At 37.7% G+C, this 12,488-nt stretch overlaps 2 protein-coding genes across 2 annotated transcripts; both read left to right on the top strand.

The window, feature by feature from the left end:
• The first annotated feature begins 2,155 nt into the window (after nucleotides 1-2,155).
• Nucleotides 2,156-6,146, top strand: LOC7467608 (putative pentatricopeptide repeat-containing protein At1g26500). The gene is made up of 2 exons (XM_024587323.2): nucleotides 2,156-4,184; nucleotides 5,543-6,146. The coding sequence occupies exon 1, from the start codon at nucleotides 2,615-2,617 to the stop codon at nucleotides 4,145-4,147; it is 1,533 nt and encodes a 510-aa protein (XP_024443091.1). The 5' UTR covers nucleotides 2,156-2,614; the 3' UTR covers nucleotides 4,148-4,184; nucleotides 5,543-6,146.
• Nucleotides 6,147-6,892: 746 nt separating this feature from the next.
• LOC7465302 (uncharacterized) lies at nucleotides 6,893-10,977 on the top strand. Its single transcript, XM_002322824.4, has 6 exons — nucleotides 6,893-7,633; nucleotides 7,834-8,025; nucleotides 8,118-8,357; nucleotides 9,436-9,653; nucleotides 9,987-10,241; nucleotides 10,614-10,977. The coding sequence occupies exons 1-6, from the start codon at nucleotides 7,222-7,224 to the stop codon at nucleotides 10,869-10,871; spliced, it is 1,575 nt and encodes a 524-aa protein (XP_002322860.1). The 5' UTR covers nucleotides 6,893-7,221; the 3' UTR covers nucleotides 10,872-10,977.
• The last annotated feature ends 1,511 nt before the right edge of the window (nucleotides 10,978-12,488 follow it).

Below are 12,488 nucleotides of genomic sequence, written 5' to 3' on the forward strand. Positions count from 1 at the left end.
GTGTTTATTACATGCCCTGTTGCCAAGGAATTCTGGTCCTCTAGTTTCTTTGCATATCCCACTAGTGTACATTAATACACTAGTTTTTGGGCTGGTTTACAGCGGTGAAGAGTCACCTAATATATTGTCGGTGAAATATGCATTTTCTTGGGTTTTTATGGGCATTATGGACCTCAAGGAACTTGCTGTTTTCCAAGTACTGAAGGAGCTGGATAGTGATGATATCAAGACCATGGAAATTTCTCTTATCTCTGGTTACGCAAAAAGAGAATTCCATTCCAACGCAGATTCGCATGCAGGACAAGTATTACAGGACCATGGATTCCACCAGCAGATGGCTCACGGTAGAGACCAACTGCTTATCATTGGTTCAGGGATTTATGAGCCTGCCCAACCTTGAGGATATTCAGATGTTGTCCCAAAACTTTGCTTCTCTCTCTCCTTTTCACATGTTAAAAGGGAAAGTAATGTCGTAGCACATGCTACCAGTAGGCTAGATGATCCCAACACTTGGACACAGGATGCTCCTCATTCTATCAAGATTGTAGCTTTCTCGTCCAAAGCCCTTTAGCTGATTCAAAGCCCAGCATGTTCGTGTAAAGAAGGGGAGACTCAAAGTGATAGATTAAAATCAATAGTTTCCTGGACATGTGGACGAGTACCGTTCTGATGTTATGTTGCTCATCCTGACACGTACTACTGCCTCATATTCTGCAGGAACTTATAAATGTCGATCGCAACTGGTAATTACAATCCTTTTATGACGGAGAATCATTATCTATTGAAGGGGTTATTTACGGACCAATTTCTTTTTTCAGTATACCTTTCGTTCTATTTTAATCTTCACGACAAGCCGCTCACTGTGTGAAGGTTTTGCTGGAAATTGCTTGCAAGAAGTGGGCTTGTGTAGACGGGAAACAATGCAGTGCTTCCTATACAAGTAGCCTTTGGTGCTTAAAATGCGTCAGTGCGTGGAAAGCATTCGTGCTTTTTAGATAGCGCATTGTACGTTTCTTGGTAGTTAAACCTATCCTCTCATCTCTCTTCGTGTAGTTAGAAGTTCTATCGCATTTTCTTTCTTTTGGTGTAAAACACGACGACAGTTGATGGATGGTTTATTGGTAATGATTGTTTTTTTTTTAATTGTTTTTTTATTCAAAAAAATAAATATTTGTTTTTTTTATTTTTAATATTTCAATTTCACTTATTGTTCTTATGATTTTTATTTTTAATTCTTTTATAAAAATTTTGTTTATTGAATAAAAAGATTAAATAAAATAAAAAGTTGGGGGATAAAATTGAAAAACAAAATGAACTTAAAAAAACATTAAAAGTAAAATAACTAATAATCCAAAGAATAAGAACCAATATTAATACAAATACAAACTAACATGACATATTTAATTTTTAAAAGAGTAGATGTGAAAATCGAGATGATAAAACAAAAATACAGAGGAAAATAAAAAGAGTCAGTTAGAACACCCCATCACTTGAAAGAGCTTGATGTGCCACTCTCAATGCCACTATAAAAGACATTATTTGGCTAGAAGACAACATAACATGCACCACCTGAAGGTCACAAATGTATTCCACTTGTTTGATGCATGTATTGTACGTGTCAATCAATTTTTTTTTAAAATAATATTTTATATTAATAAAAATACATAGTTGTTCATTAGTCAACTTAATTATAACTAAAAAAATCAAGATGAAAAAAAAAAAGCTTGATGCTAGTTTAAGAAATTTTGCTTTTAAATATAATTTATTTATTTTATTATGTTTTAAAAAGTAAAAATATAAAAAAATTCCTAGATATTAGTTTAAAGTTTTTTATTTTTAAAAATAATTTAGTTATTGTATTATACTAGAAAAAATATTAAAAAATCGTTTTGTAGTCGATCATTTGACCGATAAATCTTATAAAAGTACTATATTACCCCTTTGTATCATTTGAATCCACAACACACCGATTCGGTGTTGAATGTTTGATCTTTTTTAAGTTTTTGTTAATTTCTATGACCTTGAAAGCAAAGAGGCAACGGTTTTTCAGTCTCTTTCAAGTGTAAATACCAAATTCTCCAATATTTAAACCAGCATTCGATACTGAAGCAAGGACAATGTGGTAAAATGAACTCTATCCATAAATAGAAAAGCGCAAAAGATGGACGGATGGGGGAGGGAGGGAGAACAGAGTGAACAAATCAGAGCACCGTGTCTGAACAAAAAAAAAGATACCAGGCAGGATGAGAACCCGGATACTATTGCAATTTCTGTAGAGAAATTCCTAGTGCTATTCTTAATTACTTTTTAAAAGATGCTCGCTTTCTTTTGTATGAGTTCCGGTATGGGTTTTCAAACAGAATCTAAGGTGTTTGATGAATTGCCTGCCGTTGAGGAGACTTTTATTGATGAATGAATCATTTGTATGAAGGCATCTATGGCACTTAAAGTCCGTTTTGTTCTTCAGATATAGTTATTATCCGAATCAAAACTTGCTATAATTGACTTGATTTTTTTTTTTTTTGTAAATAAGTTGGCGTCAGGTGTTGAAAGCCACTGCAAAAGTAGCTGTCCTTTGAACTGAGTTACAGCACTCTCTCATTCAAAAATTGAAATGATCACGATGCGTTTTTTGTTCATGAAACCCCTTCTTAACTCCTTCTCTCACCGCCAGCACCACCGTTGTCTTTGCCTCTTAACTACTGAATCAAGCCAAACGTACCCATCTTCACCATCCCCAGTTAATGAAGATCACCTTCTCCGGGTTTGCACCGTCCTCTTCCAACAACAAGACTCTTCAGACTTCAAACTCCGTAACAAACTTTCCTCCATTGATTTCAACCTTACCCATGAGTTCTTCCTCCAAGTTTGCAACAAATTCCCAGCCTCTTGGCGCCCCGTGCATCGCTTCTTTCAATACACACAACAGATGCCTTGTTCACGTTTCACTCACACTTCCGTGTCTTTAAACAAGATGCTTGACATCTTTGGAAGATCAAGAAACCTTGATCTCTTGTGGGGTGCTGTCCAGGAAATGGCAAAACGTGGTTTGGTTAATGATAAGACTTTTATAATTGTTTTGAAAGCACTAGCTTCAGCAAGGGAGTTGAAAAAATGTGCTGAATTCTTTCACTTTATGAATGAGCATGGATGCGAGTATAGAGTTGAGAGGTTAAACAAGGTGGTGGAGAATTTGTGCAAGGGTAAGCTTGTTGAGGAGGCAAAGTTTGTGGTTTTGAAGTTGAAGGATTGGATTAGGCCTGACGGGGTTACCTATGGGTGGTTGGTTAAGGGGTTCTGTGATGTTGGTGAGTTGATCGAGGCTTCAAAGATCTGGAATTTGATGGTGGACGAGAGCATCGAGCCGGAGATCGAGGTGTTTGAGAAAATGATGGAGACACTTTTCAAGAGGAATGAGTATGATGAGGCTTTGAAGGTGTTTCAGACGATGAGGGTGAATAGAATGGATGATTTAGCGCTCTCCACTTACAGGCTTGTGATTGATTGGATGTGTAGAAAAGGTAAAGTTGTGCAAGCGCAGATGGTGTTTGATGAAATGCGCCAGAGAGGAATTCAAGCAGATAATTCAACATTGGGGTCCCTAGTTTATGGCCTTCTAACAAGAGGCCGGCATGCAGAGGCTCATAAAGTTGTCGAAAGGATTGAAAAAACAGACATTAGCGTGTATCATGGACTGATTAAGGGGCTCGTAAGGTCAAGGAGGGCGAGTGAAGCAACACAGGTGTTCAGAGAGATGATTAATAGAGGCTGTGAGCCTACAATGCACACATATATTATGCTATTGCAAGGGCATTTAGGGAAGAGAGGGAGGAAGGGGCCAGACCCACTTGTGAATTTTGAGTCTATTTTTGTTGGAGGTTTGATTAAGGCTGGGAAGTCATTAGAAGCCACCAAATACGTAGAGAGGACAATGAAAGGATCACTTGAGGTGCCTAGGTTTGATTACAATAAGTTTTTGCATTATTATTCAAGTGAGGAAGGTGTGGTTATGTTTAAGGAGGTGGGGAAGAAATTGAGGGAGGCAGGGTTTGTTGATTTGGCGGATATACTGCAGAGGTATGGGGAGAAAATGGCTACTAGAGAGAGGAGGAGAAGACGTTCTGAGTTAGTTAATGGCTCCGAATAAGCTGCGAATTGCATTGGCTACATTTTCAAATGTGCAGGTAAAGTAATATGGTAATGTTTTTAATGGGTTCTTTTGTCTGTTTTGCTATTTTCTTATGTTACTTTTTAAGTGTGTTTCATCCACTGCTTGCTGGGCCTTTCAACCTTTTTAGCTCATGGAATGTTGTGGTAGAAACACCAATCCTAACTGGTTTGTTCTTCCTGATAAAAAGGATGCTCTGTCGTTGACCCTCTAATCCCCCTTTGCCAAAATATGATATACTTTAAAGCTGATGAAAGGATTGAGTGAGAAGAAATTTAGAAATATGAAAGCGTCGCTTGTCAAATTAAAGTTCTATACTCCCTTTCAACATCGTTATATTTGGCATATCCACGTTAATTTCATGCCTGTTATAGTAAAATGTTATTTTCCATCACTGATCACTGCCACTTGAAATTGTAGAGTACTACACATCATTCATGACTTTTGCTTCTCCATCACATGATTATATGGATCGAAGTCATTTTCTTGGATGTGACATTATTTTGTTTGTAAATTCATTTCCATTACTGTTGTTCAGACTTATCATCAATTGGTTGAAGATGTATTAGATCAATTGCTTAATCTCTTGATATCACATTTTCCATTTGCACAGCTCTGCTATTCTAGAGAGCAACTCAAAGTAGTGGTATTGATTACATGTATCATCATTCCACTCCTATTCTACTGCTCAAAGCCATGAGAGAGTATTTTACTATACCGAGTTTGTGGGAAAAGGAACATATTATGGATGAAGTACCAGGCCTCGATTTTATAGAATCTGGTTGAAAATTTCTTTCATTCTTAACTTGGAAGTTTGTATGATACTAAGATAATTGTGTAGCAACTGTGGGATTTTAATTCAGTGGTTGATTGAACTGAAACACTTGAATTGCTTTTCTGTCGCAAGAATTTCTTTTTAATCATCTGCTATTATTGATAAAAGAAGAATGATTTTCTCTCTTCATTATTTTGTACTTCTTTAACTTGAATACTATCTTTAATATCATTGTAAGATCATCTTTGTCAAATGGTAATGAGGAGGCATTTTATCACTTAATGACTCACAAATGGTAATAAGTTGCATGGCTATACAAGATACTTGCTAAGTACAAGTAAGAGGTTAGAAAAGTGTACTCGGAGGCTTCAATTCTCTACTATTTGCACCAAGTGGATGGAAATTTGGTTCTGGGATAGTGATCATATCACGTCTCGGTCATATTATATTTCATGATATTGAATAATATACTGTTATTTAAATATGACTTGTTTAATCTATGATGATACTTTGTTTCACTTGGTCTTGGCTTGTGTTTGTTTTGCAATGGCTGAAATACTTCCACCAGCAAAGACGCTGAATTGTCTTGTGTTATGCAGGTGAAGTTGTTCGGTTCTGAGATTGAAGCCCGTGGGGGAGTGTCGCCACCAGCGATCAAGGACGACAGGCTCGGTGGAGAAGCAAATTGAAACGCGATTTTGTGGCAATCTTGGAAGAAGAGTACCAGCAGGGGTGGATTAGGGATTCATTCTTGACATGAAATTGTGGCCTTTTGTAGCAAGCACCTAAAAGTTTCGAGTGATGTAGCTGTACTGTCAGCAGTGGAAAAGCAGCACATGCCATGACATTTTTGAAGGCATGGAGCTCGCTGGTTGGCAGGCAGGCAGGCAGGCAGGCAGGCAGGGGAGACAGACTGTTCATGATGTACAGGTAGGCGGATAGACCAAGACCAGTTGGTGTGGAAGCACAATGCGCTTTCGTTGGCCCAAGAAACCAATATTTCTGTGCGACGTAAAGAGGAATTGCAATTTGCTCGCATGACAGCAAATCATGGCTTGCAGAATACTGGCGTGGAAATGACTTAAAAAGATTTTCTTCCCACCATTAGCTAATCATGGGAGGATATGAAATGTTCATGCACTAATCTGTACATCTCTTGATTTAATTATGATTATTAACAAAGAAATCATCATCCGCCAGAAAGGGGACTGTCTATTATCTTTCGTTAATTTGATAGCTGTCTCTTTCAATCAGTCTTCAATAATTGAGTTTGGTACCACCAATAAAAGATGCTCCCTTCATTCCAATAATAGAAGAGAGCAGCTCCTATCCCAGTGCCTGAGCAGCACATGGGATATCATATACGGCGTCGTCACCGCCAAAAACTACTTAGTTACTGTATGTTATCAATAATGTGGTGGATGATTTTTTTTAAAAAAGTATTTTTTAATTAAAAATTTATTAAAATAAGATTTTTTTATTATAATTTTTTTACAAAATATTAATTTAATATTTCTTTGAGAAACAAGCAAACGCAATGCAACCGTTAATGGGCTTAAAATTTAAGGAAGACGGCTTAAAAAAAAAAAATTGCAAAAACATTCCCGTGCACATGCATCCACCACATATTTCTCACTGACACATCAGCGCCGTACGCAACTACCACCAGTGAAATATCATCATGGTCGTCCCCACACTAACTAACTCCCCGAGCCGCCAGACACGCACCGGCATAGCCGGTTTTACGAAGGCCTTAACCGCGCGGCGTGCGAGTATTGGCCGTGAGTTACGTGGCAAAAGCGTCACCTTCCATGGCATCCAACGGTCGAAACATACCATCACGTCTCTCTCCAAATACAAAAGGTTCAACACAATTACAAGCAGCGAGAAAGGAGGAGTGATAAGCGAGGGAGAGCGAGAGGATTGGTCAATCCATTAAAAAAAAAAAAAAGTTGCAAAAAAGTTGATAATTACTATTAAATAAAGGAAGAGGGAGGGAGAATGTGTCAAAAGTACAGAGGAGAGCAGCAACACCAGGGAGAGACTGACTGACTGACTCTTCTTCTTTTTTCCCCTTATATTTCTTTGCCTTTCTTCTTTTCTATTCATAGAAGAAGATTTGATTCTTTTTTTCTTCTTCTTTAATAATGGTCGGTTAGCTGGTTTCGATGAAGGCTTGAAACTCACGCTAGTAAAGCGAACTCTCTGTCGTTTTATAATGTGTGTGTGAGAGAGACTGAGAGAGCGGTACTAGTGCTGTTCCTTTGTTTCAGTGAAAATGGTGGATATGAGAGGAGTGAACACGTGGCAAGACGAGCTAGCGAGTTTAGTGGAGAACAGTGGTATCCAATACACTGGAGAACCTATCGGTATAATGGCGGCTCCACCGCCGATACTCGCTTCAACAAGAATGATGGAGTCGGAGACGGAAACGGAGAGTTTGAAGGAGCAAGTGACGGGGTTTCTGAAGTCGTGGGGGGAGATGTTGGTGGATTTAGGGAAGGGATGTAAAGATATAGTGACGCAGAGTAATTTGGTGAGCGAAGATTCGTTCATTGTGCAAAAATTAGGAAAGCCAATGGCTAAAGCGTCGGGTAGATTAAAGTATTTGAATGAGTTTTTGCCTGAGGATCGTGACCCTGCAATTGCTTGGCCTGTCATTTTCTTCGTCCTTCTCCTTGCTCTTGCAGGTAATCGTCACAGCTATCGATACACGTATATTTCTCCATCTTCTTATGCAGCTTGTTGTTTTAACTTGGATCTGCGTATGTGTTGAGAATGTGAACAAATTCTTTGCTATTTTATTTATTTATTCATTCATTTAATATGCTTTGTGACTGGACTGACCATACATACAAAATTTGTTGTGTTGTTTGCAAACAATGTGCAGCCATAAGTGGAAATAGCACAAATAATAGCTTGGTTCCGTCTGTAAAGAAAATGCGTGTACATCCACCTAGTGCTACTCGCATACTGCTCCCTGATGGTCGACACATGGCTTATCTGGAGCAAGGCGTTCCAGCTGACAGGGCAAGGTTTTCCGTGATTGCTCCCCATTCTTTTCTTTCCTCTCGACTTGCAGGTATGGTATGCTATGGGTGAGGAACTGGGAATTACTAGACTCTACCAGCTGGCTTATTAATTTGATGTCTTTAATGCCTTGTGCTTTGAAAGGTATACCTGGAGTTAAAACATCACTGCTTGAAGAGTTTGGTGTGCGCTTGGTCTCATATGACCTTCCTGGTTTTGGAGAGAGTGATCCTCATACCAGAAGAAATCTAAACTCATCGGCAATGGATATGCTCTACCTAGCTGATTCTGTCGGTATTCTTGGAAAGTTTTGGGTCCTGGGTTACTCCAGTGGAAGCATGCATTCTTGGGCTGCACTTAGATACATTCCTGACAGAATTGCTGGTACGCCAACTCTTTTATTTTTATAAATGTATGATTAGGTACTTGGCCTCTATTTTCATAGGAATCTTATGCTATTCTCTTGTTTTCTGGCCTGATAATGTCAACAAAGGTAAGTATATTTTCAATTTAGTTATAGTTAGTTGGCACTGGATTACCAAATTCAAGTTGGGAAGTGGTTTGGATTTGGCAGCATATGCAAGGATAACGTTGAGTTTTGAGAATGAGAATGGAAATCTGCCTAGCAGTGACTAAAGCCTTGCAGCAACATCGTATCTAGCTGAATGTTTCGTACATGGCTAGCTATAGTTAGATGAATTCGGAGCTTAAGAAAATGCCATTCACTAGCCTTCATCACATTGATTAATTTTACATTAGAAAAATAAAAAGCCAGGATCAATGTAATGATTTTGGTCTGGGATCAGCAGCAATGGTACCATGCATGTGCACTAGGCAGTTCCCTGGATAGGGGATGGTACTATTGTTGTACAATATGCGATAATTTGAATTTATAATGAAGGAAGCTTTGAACTTCTTGGACACTCTGGCTACTGCGAGCATAGCATTTCTGTACCCCTCATCTCATCTCCCCACCCCCACCTGCCTCATGAGCGGAAGTTTCAAGTTCTCAGATCACGACTATATATTGATAGATATAAAAATTTAATGAAACATATCTTTCATAATTGGTATTTCTTAGTATTTGAACTAGGAGTCAATATTGCTAGAGAATAATATAAATCATATCTTAAAACCTAACCTAACAGCTTAAGCTATTGGGTTAAATTGGTTCTTTGACATGGTATCAGAGCCTTAATGACCAAGCGGTCACGAGTTCGAATCTCACCATCCCTATTTATTTGATAAAAATTAAACACAAGATAATATGTACCTGTGCAAATTTCAAGTCCAAAGGGCTTTCACTTGAGGGGTGCGTTAGAGAATAATATAAATCATATCTTGGGACTTAATCTAACAGCTTAAACTATTGGGTTGAGATGGTTATTTAACAAATATTTCATGGGATAAATGTCAAATATATGATGTAACTTATCATGATCTTCTTTACTGAATTTGCCAGGTGCTGCCATGTTTGCTCCAATGATTAATCCATATGAGCCAAGCATGACCAAGGAAGAGATGAGAAGAACATGGGATCAGTGGTCATCAAGAAGGAAGCTATTGTACTTCTTGGCTCGGAAATTCCCGAAGTTCCTCCCTTATTTTTTTCACCAAAGCTTCCTGTCTGGAAATCATGGTCGAATTGATAAGTGGATGTCTCAATCACTTGGAAAGAAGGTTAGTTTTTATTAGCTTGAGTTACTTCTCAGAGTATATAAGCCTTGCCAGACTTCTCCAGTTGCATCACCTGTTTCTAATCTTCAACCTTTTTCTGTTGTTACTACAAGATGGGTTCCCCTATGAGGATTTCATCTAGTAAACGACAACCACTATTATGAGTGGAAACATATGACTTCCTTCTTGTATTATTGTGTACTTGAAATAAATAGCAGTTTCTGATTCAGATGCATCTGACAATTTACTTGTCTGGATAGCCTTCATAAATTAGAACTAGTTGTGATGGATGTTATTTTGTTAATTATTTGTATAACATATGCTTTACACGTCCAGGATGAAATTCTGATCGAGGGGCCAATGTTTGAGGAGTTTTGGCATAGGGACGTGGAGGAGTCGGTACGCCTGGGGATTGCAAAACCATTCATTGAGGAAGCTGTGCTGCAGGTGTCAAACTGGGGTTTCAGCCTAGCAGATCTTCACGTGCAGAGAAAGTGCCTGAGGAATGGCATTCTTCTTTGGCTCAGGTCCATGTACAGTCAGGAAGAATGTGAATGGGCAGGATTCCTTGGTCCAATACACATATGGCAGGTTTGTGAAATGTGAAATCTTCTTTCATGATAGTGGCTGCTTCACCATCCTGATTCATAGCTCACAGTATAAGATTTCCAAGTGAATAGCATACTTTGTTTTGTTTTGAAGTTAAGTTAGACTCTGTTGTTTTAGTAAAGCCAGCATTAGCATACTGTTTTATAATTTGAAAAATTCCTGCCCCTTTTAGTATTTTTCTGAGATCACCATCTCTATTTTGGTAATGGAATACACCTTAGTGGCAGCGCAGTCAAATTTGTTGAATTTTCAAGCATTAAAGCACACAATACTCCACTGATTTAATTATACAGTTAACATTGCAGAGTGCAACCTAGGTTGTTTTCATTTTATGTGTTGATTGATGCTGAACAGGGGATGGATGATCAAGCAGTGCCGTCATCAATGACTGATTACATAACTCGGGTTCTACCTCGGGCCATCTTGCATAAACTCCCAAATGAAGGCCACTTCTCCTACTACTTTTTCTGTGAAGAATGCCATAGGCAGATATTCTCTACTCTTTTTGGAGATGCCCTGGGTCCTCTCAACAAGATGGCGGAAATCGATGAGACTTCACTTGAAGCGGTGGCGGAAGAGGCATCATCCATTACTGGTTCTGCCAGGAAATGATACATCAGTACAGTTATACTCTTTTAGCATGAAGGAAATCAATGTAAATACCACAGGTCAGTGGAGAGGTTCTAATAATATAAACAGATTTGTTTCCAGTTGTCAATTTTGTTTCTTCCTAGCACCTGCAATTTTATGATGGATGCGTGCAAGACAGCATGAGAAACATCGACGGACGAAGCAAACAACCTCTTTCAATAAAGAAGGAAATTAAGGAACACTTGGATTTTATATAGGAGGGAGTAGCGAGCAATACGGATCAAAAACCTTCTTATAATTGATTTTGATGCATGATGATCGTGAACGACAAAAACACAAAATGGCATAAGAAACAGTTGCCCCAAATGTTGAAGGCTCTTTGTGTGTGAATATTATTAATAAACAACGAATATAGAGATGACTGTAAAAGAAGCCGCGTTCTGACCATCTGTAAATGGCCGTTTAAACATAGTCAACGTGCACTAAAATGCAGATCCACCACCCTTGGTCTTTCCAAGCATGACATCTTTTGCTTGTTCTTGCCTTACCATACTTCCACATAGTGTTCGAAGTAAGTTGTGATGATCCTAATATTGGAAAGCTATTTGCATATTTTAGTGAGAATTTGAATGGTTTGAGAAAAACTTTGTTTTGCCGTTTTCATCCATTTAAAAGCCCTTTTTTTTAAGGTATTCAGTAATTGTAAAGAGTGTATATTGCGCTGAATCTCTCGATGAATCTTTGATAAAATAATGGAATTCGGCACAGGCTAGATGGTAATAGATTCCAAGTTGCTTGGATCAACTTTAATACCATTTTTGGAGACAACATAGCAAAAAAAACATAAGACTATCAATATAAGAGTGGCATTTCTTCAAGTTTGGCATACAAATGTTGTTATCTTAGCACATTGAGAATTTGGTACATATGCTCTAAATGCTCCTTATTTTTATTATTGTATGTTAATAGCAGCAAAATTCCTAATAAAAAATTTAAATATATAGTTCATAAGACGCATAACATTAAATGGAGCATTAGAGATGCCAAAAAGACACCACCATTCATTTGTAAAGTTCATCCCTTGTTTTGAAAGCCATTTTCTTTTTATTTTTATATTTCGTCTAAATTTGATGATAACCACTTATAAGATCAATTTTAAAGGAAAAAAAAAAGATAGTAGCTTCATAAAGTTGATCAAGTAAATCATCAAGTGAGGGATGAGAAATCGATATTTGAAGAAGATCTTATTCACTACATGACTATCAATGCACAATTAAGCACTAAAAACCATTTTTTTTTTATGGCACAAGTAACATAGGGACAACACAAGGGTTCAAGCTCTTTTTTATCAAGTCTTCTTACAAGAGTTCATCAATTGGCCTATGTAGTTCTTCATATTTTTTAGGAATCATCCTATAAGAAGATTAATGAGGAATGGAAGCACTAAAAATAAAATTGATGTAATGTTGAATTTCTCATATTAGAGGAAGATTTGGCAAAATTTCATTAGGTATAACATCTTGAAACTCTTGAAGCACAAGCTACAAAATGGTTGGAATTTTTTTTTTAATCATATTTTCTTCAATTACCAATAAAGCATAAGTCACATGAGAATCTTCCAAAACTCATTAAATTAGG

Source organism: Populus trichocarpa, chromosome 16 (assembly GCF_000002775.5).
Source record: "Populus trichocarpa isolate Nisqually-1 chromosome 16, P.trichocarpa_v4.1, whole genome shotgun sequence".
NCBI classification, from domain to species: Eukaryota; Viridiplantae; Streptophyta; class Magnoliopsida; order Malpighiales; family Salicaceae; genus Populus; species Populus trichocarpa.